General features: G+C 37.3%; 2 protein-coding genes and 2 non-coding genes across 4 annotated transcripts; 1 reads left to right on the forward strand and 3 right to left on the reverse strand.

The window, feature by feature from the left end:
* Nucleotides 1-946: 946 nt before the first annotated feature.
* On the forward strand, nucleotides 947-5,243 carry LOC109182504 (UDP-glucuronic acid decarboxylase 2-like). The gene is made up of 7 exons (XM_019332628.1): nucleotides 947-1,594; nucleotides 1,762-1,909; nucleotides 3,279-3,358; nucleotides 3,631-3,714; nucleotides 3,960-4,034; nucleotides 4,121-4,213; nucleotides 4,786-5,243. The coding sequence occupies exons 1-7, from the start codon at nucleotides 995-997 to the stop codon at nucleotides 5,014-5,016; spliced, it is 1,311 nt and encodes a 436-aa protein (XP_019188173.1). The 5' UTR covers nucleotides 947-994; the 3' UTR covers nucleotides 5,017-5,243.
* Nucleotides 5,244-7,089: 1,846 nt separating this feature from the next.
* Nucleotides 7,090-7,172, reverse strand: TRNAL-UAA. The gene has a single exon. It is a non-coding gene; the product is annotated as a tRNA-Leu (tRNA).
* Nucleotides 7,173-7,755: 583 nt separating this feature from the next.
* On the reverse strand, nucleotides 7,756-7,838 carry TRNAL-UAA. The gene has a single exon. It is a non-coding gene; the product is annotated as a tRNA-Leu (tRNA).
* Nucleotides 7,839-14,325: 6,487 nt separating this feature from the next.
* Nucleotides 14,326-15,123, reverse strand: LOC109182593. The gene has a single exon (XM_019332744.1). The coding sequence runs from the start codon at nucleotides 15,121-15,123 to the stop codon at nucleotides 14,326-14,328; it is 798 nt and encodes a 265-aa protein (XP_019188289.1).
* Nucleotides 15,124-18,196: the final 3,073 nt, after the last annotated feature.

Consider the following 18,196-nt stretch of genomic DNA (forward strand, 5'->3'; position numbering starts at 1 on the left):
TAATTTATTACGCAAATTCACTTTTTAAAAGCATTTTGAATTTATTATAACAAAAAAATTAAGTGAATTTATTATGAATAAAAATTGTGTTTATACTCTTATAGGTTATTTTAGATACAATAACTTAAAAGTAAACAATTAATTTACCCCAACAAACTTTTTTTTTTACAATCAGCTAATAGTATATCAAACCAACTAACCTAATCAACCATCAGCTAACAGTCATTTGTCAAACACTCTTACTAATTATGTGATCTAAAATATGTGATAAGAACAATTTTTGCTCACAAAAAGCGAAATTCCTCGCTCCAAGGGTCCCTACACTCTGGCTTAACATGATGGTAGAGAGGTAAATTGCAGTTACTCAATGGCCTCTTAAGCGGGAAGACCAGTGCCTAGTGACCACAAAGAACTCATCACATTAGGTGTAACTCCCATACTACGACTATCAAGTCTCGGTCTTGTGTCTTTGCCAACAATCTATCACATGATTTGTTGGTGCGGACAAGTGATAAAAACAATTATGCCAATGAATATTAATGAGAGAGAAAAAAAATTAATATTTATTTCACCCAATGAAATTTTTTAAAAATAGTTAATGAAATATTTGAACTTTTTATGGTATTCAGAGATATGCAATATTATTGCCCCTTACATAAATCATTTATTATTTATCACTTCATGATTTCTTTAAATGCAGTTTTATATTTAATTATTATTCCATACATAGATTTGTGAGAATCAGTTAATTCACGAGTAATCAATCAATATTACATCAAACGTGATTTTGATTCGGAAGAATAACATTTTTTTTTATTTTTAGAAATGAGAGAGTACTTTTTAACTTTTCATAGTTTAACATAAGTTGTGATAGTAATAGCTCTTTTTTTTTTTTTTTTTTTTTTAGTTTTCTTTGAATAGTCCCCAAAGTATTATTTTTCAAATCTATATATAGAGTAGTGAAGACCCCCCAAAGACAAGGCAAGATTACGGAATGGGTTCCGAGTTGATATTCAGAGGACAGGAATCACATCCCGTCACAGACGCTTATACTCCCAAGCCTCCCAAGCCATGGCTCGCCGTGATTCGCCCCATTCGCTATATTCTCCGGGAACAGCGTTTACTTTTCCTTGTCGCCGGCATTGCCGTCACCACCCTCTTCTTCGCCCTCCTCCCCTCCTCCTCCTCCAACGCCGCCGGCGGCTATGACGCTCTCTCCGACGACTCGTACTCGCTAGCTCGCCCGCACCGGCTCGTCTACCAGGACGGCGGGATCGGGGCGTTCAATTCCGGCGGGAAGATCCCGCTGGGGCTGAAACCTAAGAAGGGGTTGAGGATCGTGGTGACGGGCGGCGCCGGGTTCGTGGGGAGCCATCTGGTTGACCGGCTGATGGCTAGAGGGGACAGCGTGATCGTCGTCGATAACTTCTTCACCGGCCGGAAGGAGAACGTTATGCACCATTTCGGGAACCCGCGGTTCGAGCTCATCCGCCACGACGTCGTCGAGCCGCTGCTGCTGGAGGTCGACCAGATCTACCACCTCGCCTGCCCTGCTTCCCCTGTTCACTACAAGCACAACCCCGTCAAGACTATTATATCCTTTCATTAATCCAGATTTATATTAAGCACAGAGTCTGATTCAATAACAACTTCTAGTTATTCAGTCCAACCAGAAAATTACTTCACATTTCTCTGGTTTTCTGATTCTTAAATGATTTCTGCAAATTTGAATTGGATTTGAAAACCTTAATTTGGATTCACAAGACGAATGTGGTGGGGACTCTGAACATGCTCGGATTGGCCAAGCGGGTGGGTGCGCGGTTCTTGCTAACCAGCACCAGCGAGGTTTACGGCGATCCTCTGGAGCATCCCCAGAAGGAGACATACTGGGGAAACGTTAATCCGATCGGTCAGTTAGTCTCCTCCTTACTTTTTTCCGGCCGTAGTTAGTCGTGAAATCGTCTTGCCCCGCCGAGGGGTGGTTGACGGTGCACGTTAGCCTCAGTCCTGGTCGAGTTAACTCTTATTTTAAAAGCCGCCCTCGTATTTTTCTCTTTTCCCATTTCATCATATTGTCTAGAATAATATTTTTGGAATTTTGTTTTTGCTAAATGAACTAGTCCGTAAAATTTCGTCCCCATACGTAATCACATTTGGTCACTTGGTCATTGATTATTAAAAATTTTTAATTAAGTGCATAATTATGTAATTTGTATAATATTTGATGTTTAATTTTTTAGCCAACTATTGTCAAAAGTATTTCTCCAGAAAGAGCACTGCATCTGCTTCTTTCGAAAGGAGCACTTCTGACAATAGTTTTGTTGAGAAATTAAACGACATGACCAAATATAATACAAATTATATAATTATGCATATAATTAGAAAATTTTAATAGTAAAGAATCACATGTGAGATTCATGTATAATAATTAGGGGACCAAAAATACAAGACAAAAATGTGTGTGAGACTTTCTCAAGGATTCTTGTTCGTGAGACAGGTTGGGTCAGGATGATAGGTAATACTTATACTAGCAAATGTAAATATTAAATCAAGAATAAAATGTTTATTACTTATATAGAAAAATGTAATATTTTTGCATCAAAAGTATTATATTTTCCTTTATAAATGCAACATTACCTGTAAGAAAAAAATATAATACTTTTGATGAAAAAGTAATACTTTTACATCAAAATATAAAAGTGTTACGTTTACATATTAACTAAATCCAACCCATAACCTCCCACATAATACAAAAAATAAAAAAATAAAAAATCTTCATACCAATGGACCACGAGGTCCTTCTTTTCATTTTGGTTTAATTTCATTTAATCGTAATTGGCGGGTCTACTTGTTGTACATTTTGGTTTAATTTCATTTAATGACAATTTGAGTGGGATACTATAAGTACATTGTCCTTGCCAAGTGTCACACTCTTTTTGCTTCAAATTTCTTTCTCTATGGACCAAACTTTCTCTCACCGCCGTCTTTTGTTTGAGCACTTCCATTCAAACTCTTCTTTTTGCCCATTCGTTTTATTTTAATTGGACCGCACACATAAATTTTACAATACCGTAGACCGTAGTATTTTATTTTTCTATAGTACTGTACTACCTATATTTTAATTTTTATATTATTCTTTACTTAACTTGACATGTTTTATTTTATTTTTAAAAATAAATTATAATTTGTATTTATTTTTCAAGGATAAATTTCAATTTTTATCATCAATTTCTAGTAATCAAAGAATGACAGTAGTGTGGGGAAATGGTTACATACAGGTGTTCGAAGCTGCTACGATGAGGGGAAACGTACGGCGGAAACTTTGACCATGGACTACCACAGAGGTGCCGGCGTTGAGGTTACTTACTTTATCATTCATATATATGTTGCGCTCTAGCTACCACGATGCCTGCCTATAACATGATGTTATGTTGTGCGATGGTCATTCAACTGGACTATAATGTACATGAATCGAATTAAACTAAAAACTGAATTCATTAGCTAGTCTAATTATGACTTTGTAAAACTCATATGTTCTTTCTTGTTTTTTTTTTTTTTTTTTTTTTCAATGTGAAACTCTTAACCGTTATTAATGAAATAAAAAAAAAAAATTGTGTTGATCACATGTAGGTAAGGATTGCCAGAATATTCAACACCTATGGTCCGCGTATGTGCATTGATGATGGCCGTGTTGTCAGCAACTTCGTTGCTCAGGTAAAACATTATATTGCTGTTTTTTAGGGGTGATGAGGGAAACCTGCAGTCATTACTCGAGGGTGTACACTTGGTAAACCCTACCTTATAATCATAGCTGGCAAAGTAAATCAACCTAGTGTACCCGTAATTGAAATGCTCAAATTAAGAAAGCTGGGATATGAATTTACAAGTTTGTATCCTCAGCGATATAAACCTGCCCAGCCAGATAACTGAGGAGTTTTTTCTTTTTGCAACTGTTGCAGGCCTTAAGAAAGGAACCTTTGACAGTTTATGGTGATGGAAAGCAGACAAGAAGTTTCCAATTTGTGTCTGATCTGGTGAGGACTTTTGCCTATTCTAATTTCAATTGTTCCAAGCTAGCAAATTAAACCTCATCTCATAATCATAATCATTTATTTATAAGGTGGAGGGCTTGATTCGGTTGATGGAAGGAGAGCATGTTGGACCTTTTAACCTTGGAAACCCCGGAGAATTCACAATGCTTGAACTTGCCAAGGTAATAAGAGGATGGATATGATCAATGTTGAAAAAATCACTAGGCACCTGGGGACCGATTAGGGCGCCTAGAACGCCAAGGCAGGTGCCTAGGACGCCTAGGAGGCCAATCGATTAGCACCTAGGCGCGATTTTTGCAACATTGGATATGATAGATAAAGGCCCTGTTTGGTAAAATGGCTGTTAGCTGATTGTGTTAATTAGAGAGTATAAATAGTTGATAACATTAGCTGATTGTAGAAAAGTGTTTGGTAAATTAGCTGTTTGCTGATAGCTGTTTGGTATAATTTCTTTTCTCAAAAAGCTAATTGAAAAAGTTGCCAGGAGTAGCTTTTTTAATTTTAGCCTTTTAGAGTTGCAAAAAGCTAATTAACCAAACATTTATATTGATATTTTAATTAAATCAAACAATTAATAGTGATCAAATAAGCTAAAATTGGCCTAGGCCAATTTTTTACCAAACAGGGCCAAAGATTAATGTTAGTGTTAGTTGGTTCTTATTATTTATTTTCTTATTTGAGCTAGTTTCTGTGATTGTTACCGTAACTTATTCGTTTGAGGCGGTGGGCGCAGGTGGTCCAAGAAACCATTGATCCAAATGCCCAGATAGAGTTCAGGCCAAACACAGAGGATGACCCTCACAAGAGGAAGCCAGACATTTCAAAGGCCAAAGAATTGCTGGGTTGGGAGCCCAAAGTGGCTCTCAAGAAGGGTCTGCCCAAAATGGTAAAAGACTTCAGGCAACGCATATTTGGAGACCATAAAGAGGATAGTTCCTCTTCTTCAGTCCTCTCCAAGGAGTAATGTAATTATATAATATCACATTTCACTAAGTGGGATAAGCCAGATAGCAAGCAGAACTATATTATATTGATATCCACCGTACCATAATATTTTTTGTGTCTTAGACTAAATGCAATTTCCATGTTTTCTATAGACTGAAAGGTTGTGAATTTCTTTCCTTTAATATACTCACTTCATATACATATATTGGCTTAATTAAAATCTAAATGTGTTTTTTCTGAGATAAATATCATTCTTCAGACATAATTTATACATATATGAGCTCTTCACCTTTTTTTTTTTTTTTTTTTTTTTTTTTTTTTTTACAAAAGAAAGGGGACACCCAAATTACTAAACACCTCCACTAAGGCTCAAACCTATCACCTCTCACTTAGAGGAAGAATCAGATACCATTGGATCACAAGGTTCTTGGTTGAGTTTTCACCATTAATGGGGAAACATAATAGTTTTAGTCTATTAATTATACCTATATTGTAGACAACTCAATCTATGAATTAGAAACAAATTTACCTTTTAATTATGTGTAAAATGATCCACTTAACCCACCACTAACAAATTGTGCTAAGGTTGAATACTTTCTCAAACATTTTGAGTTCAAAGAATCTAAACCCCCACCACCAACGTTCAAACCTTTGACCGTAGGGATGGCAACGGGGCGGGGCGGGGGCGGGGAGTATACTCCCCGCCCCCGTCCCCGCTACCCCGACCCCATCCCCATCCCCATCCCCATACCCAGTCAACTCATAGTCAAAGTGTGAAACTAGTAGAAATAAAAAGAAAAAAATTGAAATGACAATTAAAATTCAATTTTTTTAATAACATACGAACTAATAAAGTTCAAATTCCAATCCGAAAGAGCAAATATATACTAAAAATAGTTTAACATTCAAACATTATGAATTATATTGACTTAATTGTTGTTACTTATTGTTGTTATATACACAGTAGTACAGTAGACGTATTGTTCCAATGTATACACATTCAAATATTCTATTTCCTAATCCTAAAATAATATTATATATATATATATATATATATATATATATATATATATATATATATATATATATATTATTTATTTATTTATTTATTTTTTTCGGGGACGGGGCGGGGCGGGGAGTGGTATCCCCGTCCCCGTCCCCGCCGGGGAGTTTGTGAAATTCCCCATCCCCGTCCCTGATCCCCGAAAATTTTCCCCGTCCCCGTCCCCATCCCTTACGGGGGCGGGGATCCCCAATGGGGACGGGGCACATTGCCATCCCTACTTTGACCATTCATTTGAATGAATAACCGAGATGTCATCACACTAGCTACATGATAGTTAGCAAACTTTTTTTTTTTTTGGACATTAGAGTATAGCTAAAACTTAAAAGTTGTTATTTTTGGTTTCTACTAAATATTACTGGTTGAAATCAATATTACTCCGTATAATTCTAAGTAGTTTGTTATTTCAATTTCTATAAGTTAGAGTGAGTTTTCAATCTATAAGCACTTTTAGTCATCGTATAAGGATTCTTTTATTGCGAATTGAAAATTGATCTAACAAAATGTACTTGTACTCATTAATACAAAATAGTCAAATTTGGCATCACATCGCTAATTATGTTTTTCATTTCAAGTTTTCACGTAAAAAGTTCTTGTACTATTTTATCTATTTCTCATGTTTCCTTCTATTATTATTATTATTTGCATGGATTTCGACTAATAATATGATACATGATGGGGTAGAAAATTTATATTCCATAAAGAATTAAAGATAATGCAAAATTAAAATATTACTTTTTAGTTTCATTTTATTGATTTACAAGGATTAATTCAAACTCTTTTTAATTTATTTTTGTATTTAATTAATTTAGTGTTATTCAATATACAACGTACTTTATATTATTTTTGTAATGTCTTTCTCTTCGGTATTCTTTTAATAAGAAAAAAAAAAAGTGTTAGTATTTTTTGTAACTTCACGATTCATTTTCCTTTTTGTTAAATTAGCTAAAATTATCAAAATACCACTATCCTTCTCATTTGGAAGAAACACTAAAAGGCAGTTAATAAAATAATCTGTTAAAAATAGAATACTGTCTGTGGGGTTCGAACCCACGCGCACTTATGTGCAGAAGATCTTAAGTCTTCCCCCTTAACCACTCGGGCAAACCAGCTACTTGTGAACAATTTTGCTGAGAAAGAATCAAATTAACTTCTTGAATCTGAACAATTTTTTTCAAGCTTCTTCTTCTTGTTACTGGTGGCAAGCCTGCTTTTGTTCTATTTTGTTTTTCCCTGGAACTATTCTGAGTAATTAATGACATTGTTTTTCTTCCATATTTATTATTGCACACCTTCACCGAACGCATAGTTAAATTCAACTTTTTTCCGGGGACACCATAGAATCAATCTAGAGGCCTGGCAAGGGGATGATGGCTAAGGAAGTATCAGCCAACCTCTTTCTCTTTCATGAAGTTGATATGAATCGTGTTCTTGATTCTTGAAGATGACCCGTGGTCTTATGAATAAAGTTTCTTTATTCTAAGCAAACTGGAAACAAACCAATCCCCCTTCGATGTGAGCCTTAAACACGCAGAATTAAATGGCAGAGCCTTAAACATGATCTGGAGATTTAGAGGAAATCCAGAAATGAGGATAGAATCAAGGAAACTTTCACTACTACTAACATTCAATGGCAGAGCCTCCAGCCCACTCTTCAGGCGTTTTTATGTTACTCCAAGGGTGTGTTAAAAAGAATGCTGGCTGTGGGGTTCGAACCCACGCGCACTTATGTGCAGAAGATCTTAAGTCTTCCCCCTTAACCACTCGGGCAAACCAGCAGCTTGTGAACAATTTTGCTGATCAAGGTTCAATTAAATTTCTTGAATCTGAACAAAAATTAACTAGGGACATATGTGAAATGAATGGCATTCTACCACTAGATTTTTTTTTTTTTTTTTAAATACTAAGGTGTTCTTAGCTTCGTCAGATTAATTATAATCTCATAAGACCATGTTCGTAGAGCTACGAGTTACACAATTAGCCTACCAATTTGTTCCTAGTCTTCATGAGAGCTTGGGAACTAAATTAATGTATAGGCTATCTGCTAGGTAATCATAGTATTCTCCATGGTTTTCATGTGTTCAATGAAGGCTTGAAGCCATTGCACTTTGTTTGACCTTGTTGGCTTGATGTGTCTATCCTTCATTTTTCCTATGCACTAAAAACAACAAAAAACACCCAAAAGGCAAAGATATTATAAGAATTTTAAAATTTTATGCATTTCATTATAATATCAACAGTTTTTCGTTGATACAAAAAATCAATTTTTTTTTTTAAACTTAAAAATAAGCTAGCAAATTAAGAAAAACAAGTTTCACCTTTAAATAATAACATAATATTGGATATAGAAAGAATTAAAAAAAAAAAAAAGTTAATGTTATTTTTAACCTCTGAGTAGTATGTCACTGGCAAGGGATAAGGGTCAAGCAGACACGCTCGGTTTAGGTTGGTATGATCTATACTTATCCTGCACGCAGACGGCTTTGGCACAAGTACAACATTGGCTACCCAATCAAGGTAAAATAACTTTCAAACATGACAGGCCACTGATAACATTTTAACATTCTTTCTACAAGTTCTCGACAATTTGACATCAGGTGCCTTTGCTTCTATTTCACAGGCTTGGTAGTCGGGGACCCCTACAAGAGATGACATATGGTTGTCCGATCAACGCCGAGCATATCTTCTGGTCCCTAGGCAAAAATGTCACTATAACCAATTAAAACCTTCACAATCTGGTCTCTTAGGATGATTGACAATCCCTTCCCAATTTTCACGAAGCAATAAGGTTGATTGGGGTTCAAAACGATTTCCTCGATTTAAGAGAGTGGCTCCGGATGTTCCCTCTTCCCTTCTTCTCACCACTTGCTTATTGTATTAATTCTAGAGAACAAACCATCTTGTTTTTGGATGGCTCTCACATAACATCTTTGAGTTGACCGAAGATTCCCTCTGACATTCGCCAAGGTGTGAAACTTAATGCACAAGTGGGTCATAGAGATGATGGCTCCTACCTTAGTGATACTCGTTTGTTTGAGTATCACATTGTGTACGCACTCCAATCGCACCACCAAAAATTCCATTGTAGTTTGGAGTACCCTCGGTGGTGTTCCTAGCTCAACTTATAGTTCCACCATGACTTCATATTGTATTATGTCACTAGCAAAACCCAACAAAGGCGATAGAACCGATCGCAGGGTATTTAGCTCAATATTCTACTTCTTAAATACATTCATATATAGGACGTTCACAGTGCTTCATGTATTGACCAAGACACCTTTGATGTCAACTCCCATGATATCCATTGTAACGATCAGCATGTCATTGAATTGGTCAGCAGCCGTGAGTAAATCACCATCGGTAAAGACAATGGGGCAATTTTCCTTCTTTTATCCTTTTTTTTTTTTTTTGGTGAATTTGGAGCCCTCGAGAGAGAGCACTATCTAACCCTTAAAAAGGAGGTGTTGCAAGCGTCCGCATGAATGAGATCCGTAAGCTCGATCGGGGCATTTTCAAGAATGGTCGTTCCCCAATCCATCACCTGGCCCATATTAGCCAGCCTGTCCGCACACTTGTTTCCTTCCCTATTTATGTGAGAAATCCGGGTATTTGGAATTCTTTCCATGGTTTCCAAACAGTCTTTAATGAGAGTGTCCATTGTGTCTGCCCGATTGGCTCCGCCCAGAATAATAGCCACCACGGCTGCTGAATCCATCTCTACCCAAACTCTGTCGAGACCTTCTTCCAGGCAGATCCGTAGACCCTCCCTTAGGCCCCACAGTTCCGCTGAGAAGGTATCGGTAAGGCCGACTTTAGTGACAAACCCTTTAACCCACATCCCTTGATCATCCTGAATAAGGCCCCCAGCACTAGCCATACCTGTACCTGATTTCGAGGCCCCATCTGTGTTCAGTTTTAGCCAACCGGGCTGAGGAGCAGTCCAGTTAATCCATCGATGTTGGCCCATGGGTGCGCCTTTATTTTTTGCTATAAAAGTTCTGGCTTCCATTGCCATGTTGCGAGTCGATTGAATGATGTAGGTAGCCGACTCTCTTATCCTGTTGAAAACAATATTGTTTCTTGCTTTCCAGAGGTGGCAAAGAACGTACACAAAGGTTGAGCTCCAGGACGTACCATCATGCATGGTTCTGTTACTTTGACAATTGTTTTTTATCCAAGCATTCAACGGGGAAAATCTCTCCAAGTCCATGCCTCCACCTGTCTTAGTGATCTCCCAGCAATCCACCGCTAACGGGCATTCCCGGAATAAGTGGGACGCCAATTCTTCGTCTTCCCCGCAGCACTCGCAATGGCTGTCCGTTGTCAGGTTTCGTTTCTTCCTCTCTTCATTGGTGAGGAGTTTATTTTTTAGCAGGAGCCAGACGAACGTCTTGACTTTTTCCACCACGTTGAGCTTCCAAACCCAGTTCCAACCATCTTCTTCAAGAGCAGTACCTGTAATGTGATGATAGGCCGAGTTTACCGAAAACATACCTGTGTTATGACCTGGCCAAACCAGTTTGTCGTGGGTGTTGTCGTCCAAGGGGATGGGGATGGTTCTGATCTTGTTGATAAGGACCTCCGGCAGGGCCTCTTGAAGTTTAGCAATGTTCCACCGGCGATTGGAGGTTATGAATCCGCTGACCTTCGTGTTAGCGAGGCTTTCCGGGATGTCAATAGTAGGTTCGAGGCCAAGAGGTTTGTCGTTAATCCACCAATCTGACCAAAAGTCTAGGGATTGACCATTTCCCACTCTCCATCGGGCACCAGTTTCAATTACCGTTCTACCTTTGAGGATACTTCTCCAGCCCCAAGAGGCGTTCGAGGGAGCTGGGGATGTGAAGAAGTTGTCGTTTTGCACATATTTTTGTTTTAAGGCTTGCACACACAATTTCTCAGGATTTTTTATGACTTGCCAGGCTAGCTTCGCTAACAGAGCCAAGTTAAAATCTTTAGCCATGCGGAGACCCAGGCCCCCTATGTCCCAAGGGGTGCAAACTTCCTTCCAGTTGATGGGATGAATTTTTCTCTTTGTGTCAGTTGAGCCCCAAAGGAAATCCCTGCACGCTTTGTCAATATCGTTACACGTACCTGTTGGCAGGGCCATAGCTTGCATGGTATAAACTGGAACTGTGGCCAAGGCGGACTGAACTAGGATTCTCCTACCTGCCAAGCTTAAGAAACCCGCTTTCCAATTTGACAGTTTTTTACGCATATTATCCAGAATATAAGAGAAATGATTTTTAGTAACTCTCTTTTGAAGGATGGGGATACCCAAGTACTTACCCAAATTCTCCGTTACCGGGATGTTAGCTGTGGATCCCACCAGACGCTTGATCCTGTTAGGGGTGTTAGGAGAACAGTAGATAAGGGATTTAGATAAATTAATATGCAAACCTGATTGCCGAGAGAAGGTATTTATGCAGTCCATGATAGTCTTAGTTTGAGCTTCTGACGCCTCCCCAAACAGCATCAGGTCGTCTGCAAAGAAGAGGTGGGACACGCCTAGACCTCCCCTGCTCAAGTAGATAGGTTTCCAACTCCTTTTTCTTGTTTCCACCTGGATGGCCATGGATAATTTCTCCATGACTAGGATGAATAGATAAGGTGCTAGCGGATCCCCTTGACGTAACCCTCTCTCCGAGGTAAAAGCAGGAAGTTTACCCCCATTCCAAAGGATACTAATCAAGCTTTCTCGGAGGGAGAAGAGAATGAACTTTATCAACCTTTCTGGGAACCCAAAGTCTTTCAGAGTTATTTCTAAGAAACTCCAGCCAATGCTATCGTAGGCCTTGTGGAGGTCTACCTTCATGACTAGCGTGCCTTTTTGCCTCTTTTGGTTCTCATTCCATGTATGATTTCTTGCGTCAGCACAATATTATCCATCGTAGATTTTCCCGGGAGGAAACTATTTTGGTGTGGGCCCACAAGTTTATCCATAATTGGTCTCATCCTGTTGACAATAACTTTGGAAATAATCTTAAAGATCACATTTAACAAGGTTATAGGTCTGAAATCGGCCGCACTCTCAGGATTATCTTTTTTTGGAATAAGCGTGACAAAAGCTTCCAGAAGACTTACCGGTACCTTACCTGTTACCAAAGCTTCATTAACGAGATCAGTAATGGGGTTGCTGACCACCTCCCAAAAGTCTTGATAGAAAGCTGCCTGGATTCCGTCCGGGCCCAGGCTTCCCATTCTTTTCATACCGAAGACTGCTTTTCTGACTTCCTCCATATCAGCCCGCCTAACCAAGCTTGAAGCTTCAACTGTGTCTAGTCTGTAACCATGGTGATCAACTGGAAGGTTCTGCCCCTCAAGATTATTCCTGCGAAATAAATTAAAAAAGAAACTAGTTACGTGGTCTTTAAGGACCACCGGATCTGAGATCCACTCACCGTTTAGTTTAAGAGCCCGGATTCTCCCTCTGTTCCTTCTTATCACCGTGGACTTGTGGTAGAAATTCGTATTTTTATCACTATCCTCGATCCAAGCCCTCCTTGATTTTTGGAACCAAAGAAGTTCTTCTTGTGCCAGGGTCAAGTTGAGCTCTTGGAGAAGCTTATGTTCCAAAACTTGAAGGCCACGAGCATTATTGTACCAAGGGGATGTTTGGATCCCTTTGATACGACTTTGCAAGTGTCTTTTCTTTTTAAAAATATTTCCAAACACATCCTCGTTCCACTTTTTACTCTGCAGAGTCACTTGGTTGATAGCTCCCACCACATTACCTGAAGTGTCCTCCCAAGCTGATCGCCAAATTTCCTTGTACCCAGGATGCGTGAGCCAGGCTGCCTCGAAACGGAAAGGTCTATCTTTCCTCTCTGGTGCCGAACCCGCCATGCTAACGAAGGAAATTGGATGGTGATCGGAGTGAGTTCTAGTGAGAACCCTAGCTTTGGCTTCAGGGAAGACATTTTGAGCCTCTAGGTTCCAGAAGACTCTATCTAACTTTCTCCTCATGACTGTACGGCCACCAATCTGCCGCAACCAGGTAAAATTAGGTCCCGTCGAACTAACCTCCATGAGGCCACACTCTTCGTAGGCATTACAGAACCTCGATAAGTTATTAATATTCACTTGCTCGTTCCCCCAATGTTCATTGAGATTGGCGATGTCATTGAAGTCCCCGAGCATGACCCACGGCCCAGACCGAGAGTTCCCGAAGTCCTTGCAGTCCTTCCAAAACATTTCTTTGGCCCTTATGTTGGGCCTAACATACGCGAAAGACAGATTCAGATAGGCCACCCCACCCTCTGTCACCTTACAGTGAATGGTCTGAGAGTTGCTTCTTACCACCTCTAAGTCAAGAATGCTTTTTTTCCAAAAGTCCACCTGCAAAACCAAGCGCATTAACCATAAACGAATTATCGAAACCCAAATTACACAGTACTTTAAGAAGTTTGTCGGCTTTGTTGGTTTTGGTCTCCAAGAAACAAATGGCCCCCACCTCCCTATCTGAAAGAATGGATTTGGTGTGATGAATAGTTTCCCGATTCCCAACACCCCGACAGTTCCAAGAAACCACTATCATTGGGTAGAGTTGAGGGGTAAGGAAGTTTGGACACCGCCCTCCTTGCGCGTAGTGCTCGGATTTTGATCCACTCTTATTCCATCTGCCGGCTGAAATACCAGCTCTCGCCCAGTCATAGAACCAAAGATGAAGACACGCTCATCCTTTTCGTGGCTAGGAGCCACATCCCTCGGCGTAATTCTGGCAGAACCCGCAGTCTGTTTCCGATTGCCCGAAGATTTAGGAGTTGTGTTATTTTTCCCAGTTTGTTTAGTTTTTCCAGGTTTCTTCTTTTTCTTGTTTCCTTCTTCCACAAAGATTGGAGTATCATCCAGTTCACCAACATCCTGTAGAACAGAGAACAGATTAGGATTAGAGAAAGAGGGAGAGGGGGCACTCACCGTCACTGCAGCCACGGCTTTTTTGCCTTTATCCTTCTTCCTTCCACCATCTTGTTCTGTCTGGGGCGGGTGTTTTGCCGCCGGCTTATTACCGTCGGCATGAGAAGGTTTAGGGGCCTACATATTTCTGATTGGCTTGGACCCCTTGTTCCTTCCCTTTTCATTGGCTCTTGAGTGTTTGTTTGAGACTATCATCCAAGTTTCATATTTTTCAGGAACTTGGATGATTTTTGGGCCTTCTTCCTGACCAACATCTTCTACCTGCATCCCTGCATCAGGATGGGGGTCGGAAGCTGTGTGATCTGGAGCCATCGTTTTGTTGCAGTTTGTCGAGACGTGCCCGACCTCTCCTCATCCAAAGCAGATGGTGTGAAGCCCTTCGAACGAAACCTTCTGGAACACTTCATCAACCACTACCATAGAGCCTAAAGGTTTGCGAAGGTCGATCTCCACAGCAGCCCTCGCAAATCTCACCCTTTCGATCCCCGCCGTGGTTTTATCCACCTTGATGGTCTTCCCCACTGGCTCAAGGATCTTTTTTATCACGTCTTCGCGGAACAGTTCAACCGGCAGGCCTAGCATCCGAACCCACACCACCATGCTCTCCAATTTCGCAGTTTGAGGATCGAAGTTCCTCCTCCATCGTTGGGGGATGATGTAGCAGTCGAAAAGTTTCCACGGGCCATCCAACAAAACATGTCTATAGTCAGAAGCTAGATCAAACCTCGCCATATAGAAGCCCATGCCCACATCCAGTAACTCAACCTTACCCGACCTGTTCCAAAGTCGGAGAAGGCGTTGCTGCAGTAGCATGAAAGCCGGCGGCTTTCCCAGAAATTTGAGGATCAAAGCCTTGTGCCAAGGCCTCTCCAGTTCTGCACGAAGCTCTTTGGGAATTTTAACGACGGGAACCCCTTCATAGATGACATTTTTAGTCTCCTCCAGTTCTATCACTGATCCATCTTCCAGCCAATCCTCGTCCACTTTCTCAGACATGGGATCATCTCCCATCAGCGCCGAGTCCACCGCAGCTTCCGCAAACGACCTCTTGAGGATTTTAACCCGCTTGTGTGTAGGTTGCGACTTTCCAGCCTCCCCTTCCACCTCCGGAGAGGAGGTCGCCGGCAGCGTTACAGCCGCGACATCCATGGAAAGAAACCCCTCAACGGAAACTTACCAAACCAGCGTCGACGTAGAGAAGAAAATACTTAGAGAGAGAAAGATTCGTTCAGTACCATTCGCTAATATTATCATTCACAATAATGTGTGATGATTCACACATTCCAAATCATCATGGTATTTTCTATTACACATACTCTCTTCAATGTACAATATCAAAATATTATATTTCTTTTTCAAAGTCTCTCATCGCTTTTGAGATAAATCATAGGATGTATCATAATTTCTTTGTGACAACTAGTAAAGCAAAACTTATAAACTTATTTTAAATTGATCGACTAGTTGAGTTGTACACTAGTACTTGAAGAGCGTGTTTTATTCATAATACATAGATGCGTGTTTGTATATATCATAAAATTGAAGAACATTCCTATTTTATTTCTCTTTTCATTCTATAGACCAAATTATTCAAGTTTTTGCATGAATAATCTAGCTCGAGAGTTGAGACATTTAAGCACATAAAAAAAATTTTAATTCCATGTATAAATTATTAATAATGAAATTTTTATGGTTGATGAAATTGATCCCTTTTTATAAAAAATAAAAATAAAATTGAATCATTGCCAAAATATATAATATAATTTCGCCAATGCAAAATGCTTGATGAGACCATTTCATGGATTCTTATTTGTGAGACGAATCAATTTTTTTGTAAATTATACACATTTCCTCAATCATTATAACTTTTTTTCATAAATAAATATTCAACACTAATGTAACATTTTGATTTAAAAATTAAAAGTATTAAATTTTTAAACAAAAGTATCATATTTATCCTTATAAATATTACACTTTCTCTCATAAATAACCATCAATCAATTTATCTCTAATTAAAATTAAACTTTTTATCATAAGTAAATGTTTAACTCCTAAATATTACATTTTGATTTAAGGGTACATTTGCAAACCATAAAAATGACTTCCGAAAGTCATTTTTCAAATTTTCTCGTGTTTGGCTACTTAAAGAAAATAAAATCAAAGAAAAATATTCATCTATCTTTAAGCTAGTTTATAGATTATTATTATCATCATTAACATCACCGCCATACCACCACAACCCACCACTTATTATTATTATTATTATTATTATTATTATTATTATTATTGTTGTTGTTGTTGTTGTTGTTGTTGTTGTTGTTGTTCTTCTTCTTCTTCTTCTTCTTCTTCTTCTTCTTCTTCTTCTTCTTCTTCTTCTTCTTCTTCTTATTATTATTATTATTATTATTATTATTATTATTATTATTATTATTATTATTATTATATGTTCAATTTTTCATAAAATGAACCAAATAAAAAAAAAACTTTTTTATAACTTTGAGCCAAACAAAAAATATAATTTATCAATAATCGGACAAGGCTATTATCTAATAATTATTATGGAAATTAACAAATTAATTGTATGGATATTAAAGTTCGTTTGGAAAGTAGGAAAATAATTTTTGGAAAATGAGTTATTTTTCAAAAAATATTTTTCTTTTCAATATTTGGCTGCACATCAGAAAGTTGTGTTTGTGTATTTGATTCATTTTTCAGAAAACGTCTTTGCGTTTTTGGTTCATTTTTTGAAAAATGAACAAGAAAATGAGTAAAATTGTATACTTCAACATTTTAATTTTTATATATTAAATAAAAAAACATTTTTATATCTCCCAAATTATTACTATATGAATCTAATAATTATTATGGTAATTAAGCTAATAATTACACAAATAATATTGTAATTGACTAATAATTATTATTGTAATCAAGCTAATCATTACCATAATAATAGTATAATTACAATTATGTAGTAATAAGTGTATAGCTAAAAGGAAATTTATATTATTATTATTATTATTATTATTATTATTATTATTATTATTATTATTATTATTATTATGCAACAATAAAATAAAATTACAATAATAATGATATTAATAATAATATAATAATAACCAAAACAAAATTATAGACAAAATAAAATATTTAAAAAAAAAAAACAAAAAACAAAAAACAAAGGGGAGCCACACAGGCTGTCCTTTGTAAATCGGGTGGGATTATTTTGATCCCACATAAAAAAATGTTTGAAAAAAGGAGCTCTTGAACTCCTCTATATAAGAGGAGCAATGCTCCTCCTCCAAAAATAATTGCTTGCCTATAATGCATGTGGGCAAGTATTGATAAGTCAAAATGCTCTTATATAAAAAGTCTTAATGGCTTCTTATTTTATTTTGTTTTTAAATTAATTTATTTATTAGGGGGTTTTGGGAAAAGATTAATCTTAATCTTTCCCCAAAATGTATAAGTGTTGTTTTTATTTTTAGCAGTTTGGAGGAAATTGTAGAGTTATTAAATAATTATTTTTAGTGTTTTGATTAAAATAAAACGTTAAAATGACGGATTTGTTAAAATTTTGACAAATTGGTCAATAATCAAACATGGTCATTATCTAATAATTAATATGACAATTAACAAATTAATTGTATAGTTATTAAAATTCGTGTAATCGCAATGTATAATATTTTATGTTCTAATTTAAATAGTTAAACATCGACTCAAATATTATTAATATATTACAACAAATTCATTCTGTGCATCGCACGGGTGAAAATACTAGTTACAAGTAATAAAAATACATATATTTTTCATACATTGATTTTGTTTAAACAAAAATAAATAAAGAAAAGAAGAATAATATATTTAAGTGCTATTAGATCAATTCACATCATTTTTATGAACATTGAGTATTGTTTTTTTGAACCTTAATTTGTTTGTTTTATTAATAATCATATAATATTATTTTTATGAATTTAAGTTTATAAACATATATTTTTATACATTAATTTTTATTTTTTAAAATAGATTTATTATCCAAGCCCAATCCCAGTAAAGTGTATCCTAAACACTAACAGGGCATTTGGTTGAAAGTGGGAATTACGTGGTAAAGAAATTACAATTATGTGGGAGAAAATTACTGGGAATAAAGTGAGAATTTAAATTCTAGTGTTTGGTTTACAGGAATAGAATTACTGGGAATTTTAATTCCAATGTTTGGTATACATGG

Source organism: Ipomoea nil, unplaced genomic scaffold (genome assembly GCF_001879475.1).
Source record: "Ipomoea nil cultivar Tokyo-kokei standard unplaced genomic scaffold, Asagao_1.1 scaffold1074, whole genome shotgun sequence".
In the NCBI taxonomy this organism is placed as follows: domain Eukaryota; kingdom Viridiplantae; phylum Streptophyta; class Magnoliopsida; order Solanales; family Convolvulaceae; genus Ipomoea; species Ipomoea nil.

Excerpts from the sequence above, each read along its gene's own strand:
- LOC109182504 (XM_019332628.1), top strand. The coding sequence starts at position 995 with ATGGGTTCCGAGTTGATATTCAGAGGACAGGAATCACATCCCGTCACA. Across the intron at positions 1,910-3,278 it reads GGGAAACGTTAATCCGATCG|GTGTTCGAAGCTGCTACGAT; the intron begins GTCAGTTAGTCT and ends GGTTACATACAG. Across the intron at positions 3,715-3,959 it reads TCAGCAACTTCGTTGCTCAG|GCCTTAAGAAAGGAACCTTT; the intron begins GTAAAACATTAT and ends CAACTGTTGCAG.
- LOC109182593 (XM_019332744.1), bottom strand. The coding sequence starts at position 15,123 with ATGGATGTCGCGGCTGTAACGCTGCCGGCGACCTCCTCTCCGGAGGTG.